Source organism: Pseudophryne corroboree, chromosome 3 (assembly GCF_028390025.1).
Source record: "Pseudophryne corroboree isolate aPseCor3 chromosome 3, aPseCor3.hap2, whole genome shotgun sequence".
Lineage (NCBI taxonomy): Eukaryota > Metazoa > Chordata > Amphibia > Anura > Myobatrachidae > Pseudophryne > Pseudophryne corroboree.
This window is the reverse complement of record NC_086446.1, coordinates 540,553,850-540,578,165: the sequence shown is the minus strand read 5'-3', so window position 1 is coordinate 540,578,165 and position 24,316 is coordinate 540,553,850. Positions and strand designations below refer to the sequence as shown.

Genomic DNA, 24,316 nt, shown 5'->3' with positions numbered 1-24,316 from the left:
CCCACCACGCTCCTGTGAACGCCAGGCGCAATGGCGGCACACACCCCCCCCCCCCGCCGGAGGCAGCGCCAGCAACACGCAACAACCCGGAGCCCACCGGGGGCGGCGACCGCCGGGAGATCCAGCGCACCCGGAGCGGTAAGCGCGGCAGCCGCGAGTGTGACAGGGCATCACCTTCACTCTTCCTTTTTTTAGATGTTTTTGTGAGTGTACCCCAGATTTGGAACATCAACAATAATATAGGTCATATTCACAGGCCTGTGCAACTAAGCAAAGACACTGCTTACCCCATTCTATCATTCCTGGGGCACAATCACTTGATTTAGTAACAGGCTTTAGCTTGGTGCCTGATAAGTATTCATTCCTCAAAATAGAAATCAGAAGGACACAGCACGGCACACACGAACACAAAAACAAATATGTCAAAATAGATTTTTATTATCAGAGACAATAATGGCAAGAATAAAAATTTGTACATTGAATTAAAACACTTCTGATATATGCAATTATTGAATTACAAGAAATACAGATTTTGTATAATGGAGTACTGTAACATTAACAAAGATTGTTAAATAGATTATATATACACATACACATCACTGTGTGCACATATCAGTTTTATTCACCAATCATTCCATTTATATCAATACAGACTTCCATCATATGTACTACAAACGCAAATATGTATAAATATGAAGTGTTTGTTAGCAATGGTGGGATGGTCACACAAGGTCCCCATTTTCCTAATAACTATTTTACATTTCCTGTACACTATACCAATAGGTTATTTATACAGAAAACAAATGCACAAGAGTTCAATCTTGCATGTTTCCCCTCTGCACACAGATGTTCTATATGGACAATTCCACAAGTTGTGGAACTTAAGGGGGGTACTCACGGAGCGATATTCTAAGCAATCTGACTAGATTGCTTAGAATATCAGCCTGATCGCTCCGTGAGTACCCCTTACAGCGATAGCGATGCGCAGCCCCGCGCATCGCTATCGCTGCTGCTAGATTGGCCTGCATGCAGGCCAATCTAGCGGGTCGCTCACTTCACCTGCTGGGTTTTACTGAGCGGCACCCCGTCTTCCCCCGCACGCTCAGCACAGATCGCGCTGTGCTGAGCGGCGGGAGAGATGTGTGCTGAGCGGTTCGCTCAGCACACATCTCTCATGCATCGGCCCGTGGGTACTGGGCTTAAAAGTAATTTTTCACCCATCAATTTATTGGTTTTGACTTTTTTATACTTTTATACATTGCTTTATCATTCCAGCTTCAGTCTGCCTTTTGGTAGTTAATGTAAATCAGGCATTCAGAACTGGAAATAAGGTTTTACATGTTGGATGGCTTTTTAGGATATAAAAAAAAAAAAGTTATTAAAGTGCATTTTGCATCTAATCAATGGTATAAGGTCCAATACAGTGGACTTTGAGCATAGCGAATAAGACACATTTTCAGGAAAAAACAAAAGATGCTTTGCATTGGCCCGGTTTCACTGGAGCTGGTGTTTCGCATGCACCGTGTGTGCCGCAACTCATTATGTACGGAGGCTGTGGGATATATAAAATACCTGTCGGATCCTTTCCAATGGAAAGGATCCGACAGGTCGTATTCAATGCAGGGCTAAACCAGACAGGTTTGGCCCATTCCAGACAATGGAAATCCGACTTTCTTTAAAGTCAGATTGACATTGTCGGAAACGGGGCTAAAACCTGTTGGGTTTGGCCGTGCTTCCGACAGCCAATGGGAATTCCCGACTTGTCGGAAAAAAATGCCGGCATTGAATAGGTCAGAACCCCTTCCGACCTAAACAAGTCGGAAGCTGCCGTCTTTCCGACAAGATGGCAGCTTCCGACAATTAATGAATACACCCCTGTATGTGCATGTTAGTTTTCCAAAAATGTACTCAAAATTGTTGATTTTTTTAATTTGTTTTATGAAATTGTGTAAATAGCCATTTAAACCCAAATCAGTATAATTATATTAACAAATATGTAGATTTGTTAATAAAATTATACTAAATAAGTGTTAAATTGCTCCTATTAGAATAATTTGATCATTGAAAAAATGCTAAAATTTTGGAAAAAATATTAGCCAAATGTATTGTTTCTATTGTGGATGTTTACTTTGGACATATAAGTGGAACCTATTTCAGTTCCCAAAGTCTGTTGCATTCTACTAGGTACACACTATACAATTATCTGACAGATAATCTGCCAGATCTAGCTGGTTGGAATGAAATTTGGTAATGGATGAGAGCAAATGACAATCTACCATTTGCTCCCAAACTTGGAAAACGAACAAAACCTGTTCATACAAATTGGTTAAACACAAATTTAACCAACTTGGATGAACGACTGTTTTTGTCAGTTTTGCAGTGTTTGGGAGCAAATAGTCGATTGTCATTTGTTCTCATCCATTACCAGATTTTCATTCCAACCAGCCAGATCTGGATGATAATCTGCCAGATAATTGTATAGTGTGTATTTTAGGCCATATTGTAAATTTACAAGGTAACCAATTGCACATGCATAGGTACACCCACACATTAATATATGCACATATATAGCATGGTCCTCCGTGACTATGTGCATACATACATACGTTAAGTACTTACTCATGATTTCCCCCTAGGGTTCGTACTTTGTGACGGTAAAGCACAAATATATCATTTTAGTTTACCCCTCTAAAAAAAACTGCAGTGATCTAAGCAGAAGGACAAATAAAGATCTGCTATATACAGTATCTCTGTTACTGCAGCTTTTTGTTCCATTTGCCCACAAGCCTATGCAGTTTTTTGCTGGAGCTGCGCAATAAATCACAGACAGCCAAGAAAATGGCTGAATGTAGTCACTCATATTTTTGAACAAGTTTATTTCTTGAGCTGGATGTTAAAGAACTACAGAACATAGAAAAGTCCTGTTCATTAACTTTAACTGAAGAATGCAGGCTTATGCTTTAAGAAAATCGAGGAAGGTATCAAAGTCATCCGCATGTTTATCAACAAAACCTTTTGTTCTCCGTTTGATAACCTGGATGTCTTCATCTTCCTGGAAAGATTCCTGCAAAAATAAATTGTGCCATTTATTGTAAGCATAGTATTTGATAAAAGTTCCACATAGTGAGAATGTTACTTATAAAGTGTTCATTACCCCTGGAACCTCACAAGAAATGGTAGATGCACTACCTAAATAATTCAAGTAGTAGCTTTGCCACCATAAGGTACTGATCTTCAATTAAACGACAGATCAGATTTCATTCCATTCAGATCTGATGAATTATGTGAAGGACTTAACCTTTAAATATGGTCTTCAAGGCAGATTTTGCTAGTTAGCTTTGCAACCGATATTTCATGTCCTTGTAAATAAGCGAATAATACATTTTATTTACATGGCACCACTAAGTGTCATTAGTGATGTACATGGTGAATAAAGGATACAGGTATGGCTTTTCAAAGCCACCACTTGTTGGCTGTTCTGGACACAGGATTAAACCATCAGATGCGATCACACCAGCAAGTGCTTTATCTGACCTGGTTGCACAGGATGTGACCAGTCAGATAGACAGTGTTTGCAGCAGCAGGGAAGAGTCCCTCTGAGTGCTGCAGTTTTGGGAAGGTCCCTCTACCTTCCCGCTCCCTCCCCACTGTTTGCAGTGCTGCTGATCGGTCAGCACGGCAGGCCCCACCTGTCGGCTACAGACAATAGCAGCCACTGGGGAAGTGTAAATCATTTTGGATAAGGTTAAATACATGTTCTTCACCCAATTCACTCATAAAAAATCCAACAATTTCTGAGTGGGTTTTGGGGGGGGGGAAATTGTCATTTAAATGGTTAATAAAAGCAATAATATTCAATGCTAAACCAGGTTTGTTTTATGTTTATTAATCTTTTAAATCCTATGGCTAGGAAGGCTGACAAGCAGCAGCTTTGATAAGCTGGCTGCCACTTCGTAAACAACCCTTTGATTTTAGACCTGTGGTTTAGCTCACGGTTGTGTCTATGTTACCTTCGTGCTAAGGACCTGGACGTGACAAAACGAGAGGGCAGGAGAGAACTTCCGCCCTTACAGCTCCTCAATGTTTTCTTCGTTCTCCGTTCGTTTGGGGGAATTTTTTTTCTATGCAGCATTGGACCCTCGCGGGCTCGCTCACCAAGCTTCGGGCTTGGTGTCTCGCTCCGCTTGCCACACTTTTCTATTCCAAATAGATTGTGACATGAACCCAGGGGGTTATGGGAAAGGTCCTCTCCACGAAGAGAAACTAGACGCTACCTTTAGCTCACTGATACGCAGTGCTTGTGTATGTTAGTTCAAATCATTTTTGTGTGTCTGATCAAATGTTTCAAGACTCCCCTTGTCTACGGAGAGGTCCAGCAATACAACTCTCTCTATTGATAACATCCCATGACTTACTGCAAGGTATATTCTACACACAGAGGTGGCTCTGAATGTGTTCTATTAAGTGCCACCATCTTTATACCACTGTAGTTATGGTGTGTCTCACGCTGGTGGAATAGAAGGACCCCTGTATAAGTCACTAACAATTCTGATATACATTACCTCATCACTGACATCATGTGGATAGGGGTGTGACTTGCCCAGCTGAATGCCATTTTCTACCAACTCTCTTAAACTTGAGGCAATTACATGTAGCTCTTCATCTTCATAAGCGTAGATGTTTCCATCTTCTGCCACAAGAATGATCCACTGCAAGGTGGTGGCCATGCTCCCGGAGCACTCCAGAGTTCCGAGGATTTCCATTTGTGTACTACGTTCGAGGTATAAATGTTGCCATCCTTCAAGCATATACTTCTGGCCCATGTAATTAGTGCCGTTCAGATCACAGATTCGAAGGTATATGCCATTAGTCTTCAATGGGAACAAGGTTTCTTTATTTTTTTGCACAAACTTTGAAACTAAGTCAAGGTCGCCCGCTGTAAGGATAGGAAAAATTAAAGCACTGGCATTACATGAGGCAGTCTTATAGATTTTTAAAGTTAACATGCATGCTCCAAAGAACAAACCTAATTCAAACATGGGAGGCTTTTTTTACTCTAGCTGAACAAATATGTAGCAAAGGACAAGAAACACATGGATTATATACTTACCAACACTTAACTATGTACTCAGATTTAGGAATTTGAGAATCTGTTCGATTCTAATTTGAAAAGTTATATGGGACTATGTTTAAGATAAAGAAAAGCAATACAGTTAGTTATAAAGATAAGCAAAATAACCAGGCAGCCCTGACCAGAATACTGAATTACAAATTGAGTGTGAGAACAGCATAACACTTGAAAAGTGGAAAAAATAAGATTTTACTTACCGATAAATCTATTTCTCGTAGTCCGTAGTGGATGCTGGGGACTCCGTCAGGACCATGGGGATTAGCGGCTCCGCAGGAGACAGGGCACAAAAATAAAGCTTTAGGATCAGGTGGTGTGCACTGGCTCCTCCCCCTATGACCCTCCTCCAAGCCTCAGTTAGGATACTGTGCCCGGACGAGCGTACACAATAAGGAAGGATTTTGAATCCCGGGTAAGACTCAAACCAGCCACACCAATCACACCGTACAACTTGTGATCTGAACCCAGTTAACAGTATGACAAACGTAGGAGCCTCTGAACAGACGGCTCACAACAATAACAACCCGATTTTTTTGTAACAATAACTATGTACAAGTATTGCAGACAATCCGCACTTGGGATGGGCGCCCAGCATCCACTACGGACTACGAGAAATAGATTTATCGGTAAGTAAAATCTTATTTTCTCTGACGTCCTAGTGGATGCTGGGGACTCCGTCAGGACCATGGGGATTATACCAAAGCTCCCAAACGGGCGGGAGAGTGCGGATGACTCTGCAGCACCGAATGAGAGAACTCCAGGTCCTCTTTAGCCAGGGTATCAAATTTGTAGAATTTTACAAACGTGTTCTCCCCCGACCACGTAGCTGCTCGGCAGAGTTGTAATGCCGAGACCCCTCGGGCAGCCGCCCAGGATGAGCCCACCTTCCTTGTGGAATGGGCCTTGACAGATTTAGGCTGTGGCAGGCCTGCCACAGAATGTGCAAGTTGAATTGTGCTACAAATCCAACGAGCAATCGTCTGCTTAGAAGCAGGAGCACCCAGCTTGTTGGGTGCATACAGTATAAACAGCGAGTCAGATTTTCTGACTCCAGCCGTCCTTGAAATATATATTTTCAATGCCCTGACAACGTCCAGCAACTTGGAATCCTCCAAATCGCTAGTAGCCGCAGGCACCACAATAGGCTGGTTTAGGTGAAACGCTGACACCACCTTAGGCAGAAAATGAGGACGCGTCCGCAGTTCTGCCCTGTCCGAATGGAAAATCAGATATGGGCTTTTATACGATAAAGCCGCCAATTCTGACACTCTCCTGGCTGAAGCCAGGGCCAGTAGCATGGTTACTTTCCATGTAAGATATTTCAAATCCACCGATTTGAGTGGCTCAAACCAATGGGATTTGAGAAAATCCAAAAACTACATTAAGGTCCTACGGAGCCACTGGGGGCACAACCGGGGGCTGTATATGTAGTACTCCTTTTACAAAAGTCTGGACTTCAGGAACTGAAGCCAATTCTTTCTGGAAGAAAATCGACAGGGCCGAAATTTGAACCTTAATGGACCCCAATTTGAGGCCCATAGACAATCCTGTTTGCAGGAAATGTAGGAATCGACCCAATTGAAATTCCTCCGTGGGGGCCTTCCTGGCCTCACACCACGCAACATATTTTCTCCAAATGCGGTGATAATGTTGTGCAGTCACCTCCTTCCTGGCTTTTACCAGTGTAGGAATGACCTCTTCCGGAATGCCTTTTTCCCTTAGAATTCGGCGTTCAACCGCCATGCCGTCAAACGCAGCCGCGGTAAGTCTTGGAATAGACACGGTCCCTGCTGAAGCAGGTCCCGTCTTAGAGGTAGAGGCCACGGATCTTCCGTGAGCATCTCCTGAAGTTCCGGGTACCAAGTTCTTCTTGGCCAATCCGGAGCCACGAGTATCGTTCTTACTCCCCTTTGCCGTATAATTCTCAGTACTTTTGGTATGAGAGGCAGAGGAGGAAACACATACACTGACTGGAACACCCACGGTGTTACCAGAGCGTCCACAGCTATTGCCTGAGGGTCTCTTGACCTGGCGCAATACCTGTCCAGTTTTTTGTTGAGGCGAGACGCCATCATGTCCACCTTTGGTTTTTCCCAACGGTTCACAATCATGTGGAAAACTTCTGGATGAAGTCCCCACTCTCCCGGGTGTAGATCGTGTCTGCTGAGGAAGTCTGCTTCCCAGTTGTCCACTCCCGGAATGAACACTGCTGACAGTGCTATCACATGATCTTCCGCCCAGCGAAGAATCCTTGCAGCTTCTGCCATTGCTCTCCTGCTTCTTGTGCCGCCCTGTCTGTTTACGTGGGCGACTGCCGTGATGTTGTCCGACTGGATCAACACCGGCTGACCCTGAAGCAGGGGTTTTGCCAGGCTTAGAGCATTGTAAATCGCTCTTAGCTCCAGTATATTTATGTGAAGAGACATCTCCAGGCTTGACCATACTCCCTGGAAGTTTCTTCCCTGTGTGACCGCTCCCCAGCCTCTCAGACTGGCATCCGTGGTCACCAGGACCCAGTCCTGTATGCCGAATCTGCGGCCCTCTAACAGATGAGCACTTTGCAACCACCACAGAAGAGACACTCTTGTCCGTGGCGATAAGGTTATCCGCTGATGCATCTGCAGATGTGATCCGGACCATTTGTCCAGCAGATCCCACTGAAAAGTTCTTGCGTGAAATCTGCCGAATGGAATCGCTTCGTAAGAAGCCACCATTTTTCCCAGGACCCTTGTGCAATGATGCACTGACACTTTTCCTGGTTTTAGGAGGTTCCTGACTAGCTCGGATAACTCCCTGGCTTTCTTCTCCGGGAGAAACACCTTTTTCTGGACTGTGTCCAGAATCATCCCTAGGAACAGCAGACGTGTCGTCGGAAACAGCTGCGGTTTTGGAATATTTAGAATCCACCCGTGCTGTCGTAGAACTACTTGAGATAGTGCTACTCCGACCTCCAACTGTTCTCCTGGACCTTGCCCTTATCAGGAGATCGTCCATTTTCTTTGAAGAAGAATCATCATTTCGGCCATTACCTTGGTAAGGACCCGGGGTGCCGTGGACAATCCAACCGGCAGCGTCTGAAACTGATAGTGACAGTTCTGTACCACGAACCTGAGGTACCCTTGGTGAGAATGGCAAATTGGGACATGGAGGTAAGCATCTGTCCCGGGACACCATATAGTCCCCTTTTTCCTGGTTCGCTATCACTGCTCTGAGTGACTCCATCTTGATTTGAACCTTTTTATGTAAGTGTTCAAATATTTCAGATTTAGAATAGGTCTCACCGAGCCGTCTGGCTTCAGTACCACAATATAGTGTGGAATAATACCCCTTTCCTTGTTGTAGGAGGGGTACTTTGATTATCACCTGCTGGGAATACAGCTTGTGAATTGTTTCCACTACTGCCTCGCTGTCGGAGGGAGACGTTGGTAAAGCAGACTTCAGGAACCTGCGAGGGGGAGAAGTCTCGAACTTCCAATCTGTACCCCTGGGATACTACTTGTAGGATCCAGGGGTCCACTTGCGAGTGAGCCCACTGCGTGCTGAAACTCTTGAGACGACCCCCCCACCGCACCTGAGTCCGCTTGTACGGCCCCAGCGTCATGCTGAGGACTTGGCAGAAGCGGTGGAGGGCTTCTGTTCCTGGGAATGGGCTGCCTGCTGCAGTCTTCTTCCCTTTCCTCTATCCCATGGCAGATATGACTGGCCTTTTGACCGCTTGCCCTTATGGGGACGAAAGGACTGAGGCTGAAAAGACGTTGTCTTTTTCTCCTTTATACGGCAATACTTCCATGTGCCGTTTGGAATCTGCATCACCTGACCACTGTCGTGTCCATAAACAACTTCTGGCAGATATGGACATCGCACTTACTCTTGATGCCAGAGTGCAAATATCCCTCTGTGCATCTCGCATATATAGAAATGCATCCTTTAAATGCTCTATAGTCAGTAAAATACTGTCCCTGTCAAGGGTATCAATATTTTCAGTCAGGGAATCCGACCAAGCCACCCCAGCGCTGCACATCCAGGCTGAGGCGATCGCTGGTCGCAGTATAACACCAGTATGTGTGTATATACTTTTTAGGATATTTTCCAGCCTACTATCAGCTGGCTCCTTGAGGGCGGCCCTATCTGGAGACGGTACCGCCACTTGTTTTGATAAGCGTGTGAGCGCCTTATCCACCCTAAGGGGTGTTTTCCAACGCGCCCTAACTTCTGGCGGGAAAGGGTATACCGCCAATAATTTTCTATCGGGGGAAACCCACGCATCATCACACACTTCATTTAATTTATCTGATTCAGGAAAAACTACAGGTAGTTTTCACACTCCACAAAATACCCTTTTTTGTGGTACTTGTAGCATCAGAAATATGTAACACCTCCTTCATTGCCCTTAACAAGTAACGTGTGGCCCTAAAAGAAAAATACGTTTGTTTCTTCACCGTCGACACTGGAGTCAGTGTCCGTGTCTGTGTCGACCGACTGAGGTAAAAAGACGTTTTAACGCCCCTGACGGTGTTTGAGACGCCTGGACAGGTACTAATTGGTTTGCCGGCCGTCTCATGTCGTCAACCGACCTTGCAGGGTGTTGACATTATCACGTAATTCCTTAAATAAGCCATCCATTCCGGTGTCGACTCCCTAGAGAGTGACATCACCATTACAGGCAATTGCTCCGCCTCCTCACCAACATCGTCCTCATACATGTCGACACACACGTACCGACACACAGCACACACACAGGGAATGTTCTGATAGAGGACAGGACCCCACTAGCCCTTTGGAGAGACAGAGGGAGAGTTTGCCAGCACACACCAAAACGCTATAATTATACAGGGACAACCTTTATATAAGTGTTTTTCCCTTATAGCATCTTAATATATATAATCATATCGCCAAATAAGTGCCCCCCCTCTCTGTTTTAACCCTGTTTCTGTAGTGCAGTGCAGGGGAGAGCCTGGGAGCCTTCCCACCAGCATTTCTGTGAGGGAAAATGGCGCTGTGTGCTGAGGAGAATAGGCCCCGCCCCCTTTTCGGCGGGCTTCTTCTCCCGTTTTTCTGAGACCTGGCAGGGGTTAAATACATCCATATAGCCCCAGGGGCTATATGTGATGTATCTTTTAGCCAGTATAGGTATTTCATTGCTGCCCAGGGCACCCCCCACAGCGCCCTGCACCCTCAGTGACCGCTGGTGTGAAGTGTGTGACAACAATGGCGCACAGTTGCAGTGCTGTGCGCTACCTCATGAAGACTGAAAAGTCTTCTGCCGCCGGTTTCTGGACCTCTTCACTTTTCGGCATCTGCAAGGGGGTCGACGGCGCGGCTCCGGGACCGGACTCCATGGCTGGGCCTGTGTTCGATCCCTCTGGAGCTAATGGTGGCCAGTAGCCTAAGAAGCCAATCCATCCTGCACGCAGGTGAGTTCACTTCTTCTCCCCTAAGTCCCTCGTTGCAGTGAGCCTGTTGCCAGCAGGACTCACTGTAAAATAAAAAACCTAAAAACTTTTTCTAAGCAGCTCTTTAGGAGAGCCACCTAGATTGCACCCTGCTCGGACGGGCACAAAAACCTAACTGAGGCTTGGAGGAGGGTCATAGGGGGAGGAGCCAGTGCACACCACCTGATCCTAAAGCTTTATTTTTGTGCCCTGTCTCCCGCGGAGCCGCTAATCCCCATGGTCCTGACGGAGTCCCCAGCATCCACTAGGACGTCAGAGAAAGTACAGGTATAAGTCAGTCTTGGAATAAAGTGAAGATTTGTTTTCCTATGTACAGCAGAACATGATCAAATTCAGTGAAAATATTATCAAATGATAATAAGCAGCAGTTGGGAATCTTGTCAGCGTTTTATGAATATTTACAAGTCCAAATCCCATTACAGGGAAACGATAAGGTCTTGAATGATGTATACCTTATGGTCTTGTAATAAATCCAGGTTACATAATGGGAGACTCACCCAGTTATTAAAGATGATTCAGGCTACTGCATGAGTTTTCTTTGTATATCTGTGTCTCTCATCTTGATAAGTACAAGGCACTGCTTCTACAGAGGTGTCTCTCACAGGCTTATTCCTCTTCCCCTGACATACTGTGCTGTGATAGGAAGTAGCTTTAAATCTTAAGGTTATGTTTCATCCATTGCATTCAATAAACTGAACAGCCAGCAATATCTAATCTGATGTGACCACATAATTTTAGACTAAGTTGGACTTCCTTTCCCTGATATTACAGACGGTGTTAAGGCCAGTACTCACTGGCCGATGCGGGAGAGATGTGTGCTGAGCGAACCGCTCAGCACACATCTCTCCCGCCGCTCAGCACGGTGTGCTGAGCGTGCGGGAGGGGGGCAATCTAGCACCAGCGATAGCGATGCGCGGGGCTGCGCATCGCTATCGCTGTGGGGCATACACACGGAGCGATCATGCTTAAAATCTAAGCAATCTAGTCAGATTGTTTAGATTTTAAGCAGCGATCACTCCGTGAGTACCCCCCTTTAGGTTTGGATAGAAACAAAATAGTGGAATAGACCTGGTCTTTTGCCAATGTGAAATGTGCACTCTAAACCCTCAGGTCTTCCAACTATTAAAGGGTGATACTTAGCTTGTTGCCATCGTGGAGTGGTGTTGTGATCCTTTCATGGTTGGTTCTGAGGCTCTGGTCTTGGTTCGTTGGTCCAGAGTAAAATATTCAGAACTTGTACAAAAGTCCCAGTCGTGGTGGTTTAACAAAAAGTAAGATGACGTTAATGATGCCACACTCTACTGAATTCTGCTATATATTTCAGTAACATTACCACTTTAAAGCATATCCTCATTGTACTTGTTACAGTTTATGAAAATCACAATGGACAGGAATAAATTCATGTTTTACTGTAGAAAGTCGCTGCTGGCCTAGATTGCTATCCCGTATCACTGGTAAATGTAATCTGGTGACAAATCTCTGCATTTAGTGTTCTGTGAGCACAGTCCAACTCCCAGCAGTCAGAGAGGAGGCCAGGTAAATTCAGAATAAATGTAAATCTTTAGGTTAGATATGCAAATCCGTCTCACAGACACCTTTGTGCCAAATGTTGTACTTGCAGTTTTCAATAATAACGTTTGTTTCCCTTTGTCGCTTCATGTTGGTCTCTGGGGGCATACACTGTGAAGTAAAATGAGCAATGCTGCAGTCGAGATGGCCCACCATTACTAGCAATCACACACCACATCGTTTCAAACTGAATTGCCATTTTATGCTGTTCTCAATAGGGCTGTGATATCTCTGAATAAAGTCTTCAACGCAAATGCAGTTCAGTATCAGGAGTCACATCAGATAGTTGGTCTTCTTTGCACTGCGACCTTCTTAATAAATCAGTTAGGGTGAGGCCCACTATGTACTTCTTCAGTTTATTGAGATATGACTACAAGAGACTGCTGTGAAACAATGTATTTTCAGGCACACCTTGGGCTGCCAGGACAGGTCACACAAATGAACTCTACACAAGAGTCTCTCACACAAGCATTCTATAGAGTATTTTATAGAAACCACAGGCTCTTCTTTTGGTAGCACATTACCATAAACACCTTTTATGGAATAAAATTAGGAGGAAAAAAGCTCAAATATGAAAAAAAAAAACCTAAACACTTCTCCAGGATTCCTATCAGAGATTTAAGACAACTACATAAACTGCAGATATTAGCTCTAAAATGCACTTGTCTAATCTCTTAGTTCTTCTCCATCGATAGTAAAAAGTAGTTACCACTGGTTATAGACCATCGATCATTTTTAATATTGATGGCCTTTCCTAGTGACTGGAGCAGAGTGCCACAGGATATTGTCACACTGCAGCACCCAGCTCCTGTCACTGCAGAGGAGGCAGCATTTAGATATCTCCCCATAAAGGGTGACAACGGGATGCAGCCTGCACCCCCTTTGTGACGGTGGCATGTCACACATAAAGATGATTATTTACTGCTGTTGCTCAAAGGTGTAGATCTGTACTAAAATTAGAGCACCCAAACATTTGCTTTCATGGTTAAGCCTACATTAGACACTGCAGTTACAGCTCGTGTCTTATTACTTGCTCTGGTCTTGGTTCAGATTTACACTTTCGACCACCAATGTTAGCCAATGATCACCTACGCTATCCAATAATACTTTTCTTCCAGACTACAAAAATATAGCTCTGCTCTACACCACCCCATTTCGTCAAATAGAATCTGTTTACTTCACAGTGCTGCATACACCCACATATCAGACACTGCCACCTTCCATAATCCCTATGACTTCCCAGTTCTTACGTTTCTTTTCCAGCTTCTGGATGAGCTCTTCACCCTCTAAGAGGCACTGCTGGTGTTGAATACATTCACTCTCTGCTACTGAAGATGGAGATAAATGAACATGTGTGCCATTTTTTAAGACAGCGAGCGGCGATTCCAAAGTGTCTTCTCCTGTAGAACCAGATTGTCTGTGAAAGCCATTTTTTTTACTAATAAAAAGAAGGAAAGAAACATATTATACATTAGTTTGACAAGAACAAAACAGTATTTTATGTTAACTAAAGAGCCTATTTATCAAGGCAGTATTTTATAAAGGTATGCGCAGAAACCGCAGCTTCTACATTATGATTTGTATATGTATCAGTGGGATGCTGTCACTTTACCGGCAGCCGGGATCCCAGCGTTAAGGAGACCAACGCCGAAATCCCGACACCCGGTGATATCGTCAGCCAGAATCCCGACGACCGCCCCGTATTCCCACTCGGTCGGTGGGTCCATGCCACCAACCGAGTGGGAATAGAACCTGTGGCGAGCTCTATGTACTAATACAGCCTAATGCAGAATATTTCACAAACTACTACAGCAGACAGCAGTCCCCATTATCATCAAAGGGGATTACGATCTGACCCCAATGTGCAAAACTTTGCTTTTTGGAGTTTGGCCCCTTTTGTTTACACCCCCCTCCAATGATGTCAACTAATTTATGCCTATGGAGGCATATTCGCAGGAGAGGATATTAAAATTCCTCTCCTGAAACCTACAGACGGTTCCAGAATCTGACAGTGGGCCCGATTCAGGTCCCAACTACTGCATGTACCGATGTTTGGAATTTTGCACATGTGCAGCATGGGACTGTGATGTCAGTCGAACTACGGCAACAGACTGTCAGTGATTGGCAGTCTAATAGTTTGGGGGTGGGAAAGGGGGTAGCAACAGCCTCAGTTTTTCAAAACAATGGTGTGTCGCCACTGTTGTTGGGGATGGACAAGGCCAGAACGGAGATTTCCAGGCTTCTTGCTCGGACCTGCAGCGGCCGGCTTGCCCGACTCCATAGGTCATGCAGCCGGCCGATGGTGTCACAGTTGATCTGCTGCTGCATTCTAAAACACAGCTCAGGTCAGTAATGCTTGTTGGAGGCATGACGCCCCCTGCTGCATTACCATATTAGTGCTATCGCTGCTGCTTCCATGTAAGCAGTAGCGATAGCAACTCCAACCACTTCTAAGGGGTCTATTCATGAAGCAGTGAAAAGAGTGGAGAAGTGAGCCTGTGGAGAAGCTGCCCATGGCAACCAATCAGCTGCTCCGTACAATTGTATAGTATGCAAATTATAAATGTTACTTCAGTGCTGATTGGTTGCCATGGGCAACTTCTCCACTGGCTTGCTTTTCCACACTTTTCACTGCTTCATGAATAGACCCCTAAATCTGGCCCACTGTGTGTATGCGATTGTCAGATTTCCCAGAGGAGTTTTTCACAAATGTTACTCGCAGGGACAGTGGTTATCGCCATCACTGTCCGAGTTATATTTGGTACATATCAGCTTCAATACGGACAGTTAATAGAATCAAATATGCAGATCTCAAAAAACTCAGCTTACTACTCACCTTGGTGATGTGCATTGTTTGCAGGAGGGTGATGATTTATCTGCATGAAACAAGCAGGGCATCATCTCAAATATATGGCTTTTCAATGTTCCCAAACCAATGTAATTAATAGTCCCTAGAAAATAAAAAAAAAAGTAGAATATCAAATTTTCTCTAACGTCCTAAGTGGATGCTGGGGACTCCGTCAGGACCATGGGGAATAGCGGCTCCGCAGGAGACAGGGCACAAAAATAAAGCTTTAGGATTAGGTGGTGTGTACTGGCTCCTCCCCCTATGACCCTCCTCCAAGCCTCAGTTAGGTTTTTGTGCCCGTCCGAGCAGGGTGCAATCTAGGTGGCTCTCCTAAAGAGCTGCTTAGAAAAAGTTTTTTAGGTTTTTTATTTTCAGTGAGTCCTGCTGGCAACAGGCTCACTGCATCGAGGGACTTAGGGGAGAGAATTTCAACTCACCTGCGTGCAGGATGGATTGGATTCTTAGGCTACTGGACACCATTAGCTCCAGAGGGAGTCGGAACACAGGTCTCACCCTGGGGTTCGTCCCGGAGCCGCGCCGCCGACCCCCCTTACAGATGCTGAAGATTGAAGGTCCGGAAACAGGCGGCAGAAGGCTCTTCAGTCTTCATGAAGGTAGCGCACAGCACTGCAGCTGTGCGCCATTGTTGTCACACACTTCACACCAACGGTCACGGAGGGTGCAGGGCGCTGCTGGGGGCGCCCTGGGCAGCAATATTTTAATACCTTATGGCAAAAGAATACATCACATATAGCCATTGAGGCTATATGTATGTATTTAACCCATGCCAGTTATCTGAAACTACGGGAGGAAAGCCCGCCGAAATAGGGGGCGGGGCTTATTCTCCTCAGCACACAGCGCCATTTTCCTGCTCAGCTCCGCTGTGAGGAAGGCTCCCAGGACTCTCCCCTGCACTGCACTACAGAAACAGGGTAAAACAGAGAGGGGGGGCATTTTTTGGCGATATATTGGATATATTTAAGCTGCTATAAGGAACAACACTTATATAAGGTTGTTCCCATATATATTATAGCGCTTGGGTGTGTGCTGGCAAACTCTCCCTCTGTCTCCCCAAAGGGCTAGTGGGGTCCTGTCTTCGATAAGAGCATTCCCTGTGTGTCTGCTGTGTGTCGGTACGTGTGTGTCGACATGTATGAGGACGATGTTGGTGTGGAGGCAGAGCAATTGCCGATAATGGTGATGTCACCCCCCAGGGAGTCGACACCGGAATGGATGGCTTTGTTCATGGAATTACGTGATAATGTCAGCACATTACAAAAATCAGTTGACGACATGAGACGGCCGGCAAACCAGTTAGTACCTGCCCAGGCGTCTCAGACACCGTCAGGGGCTGTAAAGCGCCCTTTACCTCAGTCGGTCGACACAGACCCAGACACTGAATCTAGTGTCGACGGTGATGAAACAAACGTATTTTCAAGTAGGGCCACACGTTATATGATCACGGCAATGAAGGAGGCTTTGCATATCTCCGATACTGCAAGTACCACAAAAAGGGGTATTATGTGGGGGGTGAAAAAACTACCTGTAGTTTTTCCTGAATCAGAGGAATTAAATGATGTATGTGATGAAGCGTGGGTTAACCCAGATAGAAAAATGCTAATTTCAAAAAAGTTATTAGCATTATACCCTTTCCCGCCAGAGGTTAGGGCGCGCTGGGAAACACCCCCTAGGGTGGATAAGGCGCTCACACGCTTATCAAAACAAGTGGCGTTACCGTCTCCCGATACGGCCGCCCTCAGGGATCCAGCGGATAGGAGACTGGAAACTACCCTAAAAAGTATATACACACATACTGGTGTTATACTGCGACCAGCCATCGCCTCAGCCTGGATGTGCAGTGCTGGGGTCGTCTGGTTGGATTCCCTGACTGAAAATATTGATACCCTGGATAGGGACAGTATTTTATTGACTATAGAGCAATTAAAGGATGCTTTCCTTTATATGCGAGATGCGCAGAGAGATATTTGCACTCTGGCATCGAGAGTAAATGCGATGTCCATATCTGCCAGAAGGAGTTTATGGACGCGACAGTGGTCAGGTGATGCGGATTCCAAACGACATATGGAAGTATTGCCGTATAAAGGGGAGGAATTATTTGGCGTCGGTCTATCGGATCTGGTGGCCACGGCAACTGCCGGAAAATCCACCTTTTTACCTCAGACCCCCTCCCAACAGAAAAAGACACCGTCTTTTCAGCCGCAGTCCTTTCGGTCCTATAAGAACAAGCGGACAGTCATATCTGCCTCGGGGCAGAGGAAGGGGTAAGAGAGGGCAGCAAGCAGCCCCTGCCCAGGAACAGAAGCCCTCCCAGGGTTCTGCAAAGCCCTCACCATGACGCTGGGGCCTTACAAGCGGACTCAGGAGCGGTGGGGGGTCGACTCAAGAATTTCAGCGCACAGTGGGCTTGCTCACAGGTGGACCCCTGGATTCTGCAGGTAGTATCTCAGGGTTACAGGTTGGAATTCGAGAAGTCTCCCCCTCGCCGGTTCCTAAAGTCTGCTTTGCCAACGTCTTCCTCAGACAGGGCGACGGTATTGGAAGCCATTCACAAGCTGTTTTCTCAGCAGGTGATAGTCAAGGTACCCCTCCTACAACAGGGAAAGGGGTATTACTCCACGCTATTTGTGGTACCGAAGCCGGACGGCTCGGTAAGACCTATTCTAAATCTGAAATCTTTGAACCTGTACATACAAAAATTCAAGTTCAAGATGGAGTCACTCAGAGCAGTGATAGCGAATCTGGAAGAAGGGGACTTTATGGTGTCCCTGGACATAAAGGATGCTTACCTGCATGTCCCAATTTGCCCTTCACATCAAGGGTACCTCAGGTTCGTGGTGCAAAACTGTCATTATCAGTTTCAGACGCTGCCGTTTGGATTGTCCACGGCACCTCGGGTCTTTACCAAGGTAATGGCCGAAATGATGATTCTTCTGCGAAGAAGAGGCGTATTAATTATCCCTTACTTGGACGATCTCCTGATAAGGGCAAGGTCCAGAGAACAGCTGGAAGACGGAGTAGCACTAACCCAACTAGTGCTGCAACAACACGGGTGGATTCTGAATTTTCCAAAATCTCAGTTGACCCCGACGACACGTCTGCTGTTCCTGGGAATGATTCTGGACACGGTTCAGAAAAAGGTGTTTCTTCCGGAGGAGAAAGCCAGGGAGTTATCCGAACTTGTCAGGAACCTCCTAAAACCAGGGACAGTGTCTGTGCATCAATGCACAAGAGTCCTGGGAAAGATGGTGGCTTCTTACGAAGCGATTCCATTCGGCAGATTCCACGCACGAACTTTTCAGTGGGATCTGCTGGACAAATGGTCCGGATCGCATCTGCAGATGCATCAGCGGATAACCTTATCGCCACGGACAAGGGTGTCTCTTCTGTGGTGGTTGCAGAGTGCTCATCTGTTAGAGGGCCGCAGATTCGGCATACAGGACTGGGTCCTGGTGACCACGGATGCCAGTCTGAGAGGCTGGGGAGCGGTCACACAGGGAAGAAACTTCCAGGGAGTATGGTCAAGCCTGGAGATGTCTCTTCACATAAATATACTGGAGCTAAGAGCGATTTACAATGCTCTAAGTCTGGCAAAACCCCTGCTTCAGGGTCAGCCGGTGTTGATCCAGTCGGACAACATCACGGCAGTCGCCCACGTAAACAGACAGGGCGGCACAAGAAGCAGGACAGCAATGGCAGAAGCTGCAAGGATTCTTCGCTGGGCGGAAGATCATGTGATAGCACTGTCAGCAGTATTCATTCCGGGAGTGGACAACTGGGAAGCAGACTTCCTCAGCAGATACGATCTACACCCGGGAGAGTGGGGACTTCATCCAGAAGTCTTCCACATGATTGTGAACCGTTGGGAAAAACCAATGGTGGATATGATGGCGTCCCGCCTCAACAAAAAACTGGACAGGTATTGCGCCAGGTCAAGAGACCCTCAGGCAATAGCTGTGGACGCTCTGGTAACACCGTGGGTGTTCCAGTCAGTGTATGTGTTCCCTCCTCTGCCTCTCATACCAAAAGTACTGAGAATTATACGGCAAAAGGGAGTAAGAACGATACTACTGGCTCCGGATTGGCCAAGAAGAACTTGGTACCCGGAACTTCAAGAGATGCTCACGGAGGATCCGTGGCCTCTACCTCTAAGACGGGACCTGCTTCAGCAGGGACCGTGTCTATTCCAAGACTTGCTGCGTTTGACGGCATGGCGGTTGAACGCCGAATTCTAAGGGAAAAAGGCATTCCGGAAGAGGTCATTCCTACACTGGTAAAAGCCAGGAAGGAGGTGACTGCACAACATTATCACCGCATTTGGAGAAAATATGTTGCGTGGTGTGAGGCCAGGAAGGCCCCCACGGAGGAATTTCAACTGGGTCGATTCCTACATTTCCTGCAAACAGGATTGTCTATGGGCCTCAAATTGGGGTCCATTAAGGTTCAAATTTCGGCCCTGTCGATTTTCTTCCAGAAAGAATTGGCTTCAGTTCCAGAAGTCCAGACTTTTGTAAAAGGAGTACTACATATACAGCCCCCGGTTGTGCCCCCAGTGGCACCGTGGGATCTTAATGTAGTCTTGGATTTTCTCAAATCCCATTGGTTTGAGCCGCTAAAATCGGTGGAGTTGAAGTATCTTACATGGAAAGTAACCATGCTACTGGCTCTGGCTTCAGCCAGGAGAGTATCAGAATTGGCGGCTTTATCATATAAGAGCCCATATCTGATTTTCCATACGGACAGGGCAGAACTGCGGACGCGTCCTCATTTTCTGCCTAAGGTGGTGTCAGCGTTTCACCTGAACCAGCCTATTGTGGTGCCTGCGGCTACTAACGATTTGGAGGATTCCAAGTTGTTGGACGTGGTCCGGGCATTGAAAATATATATTTCAAGAACGGCGGGAGTCAGAAAGTCTGACTCACTGTTTATATTGTATGCACCCAACAAGATGGGTGCTCCTGCTTCTAAGCAGACGATTGCTCGTTGGATTTGTAGCACAATTCAACTTGCACATTCTGTGGCAGGCTTGCCACAACCTAAATCTGTCAAGGCCCATTCCACAAGGAAAGTGGGCTCATCCTGGGCGGCTGCCCGGGGGGTCTCGGCATTACAACTCTGCCGAGCTGCTACTTGGTCAGGGGCAAACACGTTTGCAAAATTCTACAAATTTGATACCCTGGCTGAGGAGGACCTTGAGTTCTCTCATTCGGTGCTGCAGAGTCATCCGCACTCTCCCGCCCGTTTGGGAGCTTTGGTATAATCCCCATGGTCCTGACGGAGTCCCCAGCATCCACTTAGGACGTTAGAGAAAATAAGAATTTACTTACCGATAATTCTATTTCTCGTAGTCCGTAGTGGATGCTGGGCGCCCATCCCAAGTGCGGATTGTCTGCAATACTTGTACATAGTTATTGTTACAAACAAATTCGGGTTGTTATTGTTGTGAGCCGTCTGTTCAGAGGCTCCTACATTTGTCATACTGTTAACTGGGTTCAGATTACAAGTTATACGGTGTGATTGGTGTGGCTGGTATGAGTCTTACCCGGGATTCAATATCCTTCCTTATTGTGTACGCTCGTCCGGGCACAGTATCCTAACTGAGGCTTGGAGGAGGGTCATAGGGGGAGGAGCCAGTACACACCACCTAATCCTAAAGCTTTATTTTTGTGCCCTGTCTCCTGCGGAGCCGCTATTCCCCATGGTGCTGACGGAGTCCCCAGCATCCACTACGGACTACGAGAAATAGAATTATCGGTAAGTAAATTCTTAATATTACTAAAATCTTTAAAAACAAAACTAGGTGAGTAAAATCACTTTCTATTGAGTCTATATTAGTGGAGTTCATGCAACTAGGCTCATTCGGTTACATGATCACGTCTGCAAAACTGGTCTAACAACTAGTCATATCTATTCCAAGCAACTTCCTATATAGTGATTTATATTACACTGTGACTGTCACTATCGCTACACTGCTGACGAGCTCGCAATGCAATGTCCAAAATACTAGTATCACATGGGAAGTCATGTATTCAATGGGCTCGATTCAATTGCTATGCGCCCCTGTCCATATCGGTGCTATCTACAAGATAGCATGCCAATGTGGCAGGCAATGTATGAATGGTCAGCAGTGCTGACAGTTCAGACCACTGCAGGTGTTGCCTATACACCACAGCAGGGACAGTGCTGTCCCTGTCTGTGGTGGGTGCCTTATTCAGGATAGATGCGAGACTTGCACATGCCCAGTGAGATAGCTGTGGGATGAGAGAGAGAGCGCATTATCGCTAGGCTGATGCGCTGCGTGCGATGACAGGCATCGCCGGTGGGGGGAGTTTTCACTTCCTATCTCTGGCAGCCAAGATGTTAATACATCTCTTAAGGAGGCAAAGCAGGAGAGTGACACCGGCACGATATGTGCCAGTATCATACTGTACAGACAGTGTCGGACTGGGGCAAGAAGGGCCCACCGGGGAAATGCAGTGTTAGGGGCCCTTGCTTAAGGGTGTGGCCAGGCAATAGTGGAGGTGTGGCCAACCACCACAGAGGCCCGGCTAACCGTAAGAGAGACCCATAGTCCTGTGCAGTATAAGGTAACATATGTATAATTAAAGTGTACAAGGATACAGTCTGGAGCCTAATCCCTAGAGGAGGAGGTGGGCCCACAGGCGGTTTCCCCTGTGGGCCAGTACGACCCTGTGGGGCAGATTTATTAAGCCTGGTGAAGTGATAAAGTGGAAGGTGATAAAGTACCAGCCAATCATAGCCTAAAGGCCCGTATTCACGGGCAGATCTAGGGAGAGATGTGTGCTGAGCGAATCGCTCAGCACACATCTCTCCCTCCACTCAGCACAGCGCAATGTGTGCTGAGCGTGCGGGGGGAGACAGGGGGGCCGCTCATTTCACCCAGCGTGTAAAGTGAGCGACCTGCTAGATTGGCCTGCACGCAGGCCAATCTAGCACCAGCGAAAGCGATGCGCAGCCCCTATTGCTGTGAGGGGTACACACGGAGTGATCGCTGCTTAAAATCTAAACAATCAAGTCAGATTGCTTAGATTTTAAGCAGCGATCGCTCCGTGAGTACCCCCCTTAACTTTCATGTCACAGGCTGGGTTTGAAAAATGACAGTTAGGAGCTGATTGGCTGGTCCTTTATCACCTTCCACTTTATCACTTCACCGCGCTTAATAAATCTGCCCCTGTGTACAGATCTACCCCAAAAGTGCCTATAGGACACTAACCTGTGTGCTTCACATCTTCCATACTGAAGGTGTATGAGAAGCTGTGGTTTGTCTGATTAGTTTATATTAACTTGAGTTATATGCTTGAAGGAGTAACCTAGAAATAATAACTGAAAGTAGTATTACAATATATGAAATAAATGAAGAGTCTGAATTTCAGGTTAAAACCAAGCTGATGCCCCACTGTACGGAGTAACGAGAACCTCATATAGCCACTGGCACACAGGGTCCTAGGCATACCTGTAGGGACACATATATTACAAGCCAGTTGTTTTGTTTAACATTAGTATACGTGCGTGTAAACCGGCCACAGAGCCGCTACCTGCCTGCCAGCCTACGTGGCGTGACAATGCTGGGTATCCGCTACAGTAAGCAGAATAGCCGGGCACTGGCCGCTCCCGACGCTGCCTACAGATAGCATAGAAACACAGCTGCTAAGAGGGGAGTACATGGCAGGCACACACACCGGGTTCCCAACTCTGCGCTGTACCAAGACACTAACGCTCTATGTACACAGATGAGCCTACAGATTCCCCATTCCCCGTGTACAGAGGAAGCGTGATCTAAGCTAGCCCTCTAACACATAAAGGAATCTACTTACCGGGCAGCTGAGGTGGGTGTGTCCGGTGTAAGCAGTGTATACGTAAGTGATATACCACCGGCACTCGGAAAAGTATATCACAAAGTATACACTACCTCACCGGACGCAGGATCCTCGCCTCGTTTAGTTCTGTATATGTATAATGCTGAGTAACAAACACTAAGATGGCGCCGGGATTGATTCCCCGCCCGGCGGAACATGGCTGCCGTGACGCTAGAGGACATTCACAAGCCGGGCGTGCCAGTGAGTGTGACTGACACACTCCATAACACGCAAAGATGGCGGCATGACGGGAGGGAGCTGTGGGGAGGGGATGTGTCCAGGGCGGAAGTGTCTAGTTCCCCTTCCGTAAATGTTAGCCGGTGACATCACAGGCCATGTGACGGTCCGTTTTTCAACAGGGTAGCATCTAGTTTCCCTTCGTGGAGAGGACCTTTCACATAAGACATGTCACAAACTATTTGGAATAGTAACCTGTGGCGAGCGAAGCGAGACACCGAGCCCGAAGCGTGGCGAGCGAAGCGAGCCCGCGATGGTCCATTGGTGCATAGACAAAAACAAATAACCTATTTGAACAGCGGGGAACAAAAATTTACATAAACAGAAGGGGAAATAGAGGGTTTATAATAAATAATCTAGTTCCTCTTCAGTTACTGAAACAGAGGGGGATCTAGTCTCCACTTTGATAGTGTCTAGTTCCCCTTCCGTAAAAACGTACATAAACAGAAGAGGAAATAGAAAGCTCATACTAAATAGTCTAGTTCCTCTTCAGTTACTGAAACAGAGGGGGATCTAGTCTCTACCGTGTCAGGGCAGCCGCCGGGGTAACTGTTGTCAGGGCGAACAAACAAGTCACTACAACACACACCGTGAGAGTGAGCTGGGATAATCAGCAGATACAGCATGACATGGAACCGCTTACTACTGTATATACAGTGTATATAGTGCAGTGCAGGCTTTCCCAACCTTGGTCCTCAAGGCACACTAACAGTTCAGGTCTGCAGACCCTCCAACATGACCCGCCCCACTAGGTACAAAATGCTCTGTTCCTGGGCTTACCTCTTAATTTATGATTTCCATCACCTGTGTTGAACTAGTTAAATGATAAGAAAACTGTTTCTTCACAGGGGATGGCAATAATAAATTAAGTGGGAAGGCCAGAAACAGAGCATTTTGTACCTAGTGGGGCGGGTCATGTTGGAATGTATGGGTCTGTTAAGGTGGGTACACACTGGAGGATATATCTGCTGATCAATTGATCGGCATATATATTTATGGACGGATCGGGCAGTGTGTTGAGCATACACACTGCCCGATCCGTCGGAGACTGACGTCATGAACTGGCGGCCGCCGCAGCACGTGTACGGGCGGTCAGCCGACCGCCCCGTACACACACAGCGATGCGCCAATATATCGGTAGATATATTGGCCGTCGGCTGTGCTGCGGGGCCGACGCGATACGTCT

General features: G+C 46.6%; 1 protein-coding gene across 1 annotated transcript; it reads right to left on the bottom strand.

Annotated features, from left to right (window-relative positions):
- Positions 1-420: 420 nt before the first annotated feature.
- Positions 421-23,083, bottom strand: LOC135056253 (uncharacterized). The gene is made up of 5 exons (XM_063961186.1): positions 22,852-23,083; positions 14,987-15,101; positions 13,401-13,588; positions 4,563-4,936; positions 421-3,064 (listed from the first exon to the last, which is right to left on the bottom strand). Exons 2-5 carry the CDS (start codon positions 15,049-15,051, stop codon positions 2,954-2,956), a joined length of 738 nt encoding a protein of 245 aa, XP_063817256.1. The 5' UTR covers positions 15,052-15,101; positions 22,852-23,083; the 3' UTR covers positions 421-2,953.
- Positions 23,084-24,316: the final 1,233 nt, after the last annotated feature.

Bases quoted from the DNA above. Each gene is read 5' to 3' on its own strand.
- LOC135056253 (XM_063961186.1), bottom strand. From the start codon at position 15,051: ATGATGCCCTGCTTGTTTCATGCAGATAAATCATCACCCTCCTGCAAA. The intron at 4,937-13,400 runs GTAAGAACTGGG...CTATCCTTACAG, and splicing joins CCAGAAGCTGGAAAAGAAAC to CGGGCGACCTTGACTTAGTT. The intron at 3,065-4,562 runs GTAATGTATATC...TTATTTTTGCAG, and splicing joins CACATGATGTCAGTGATGAG to GAATCTTTCCAGGAAGATGA.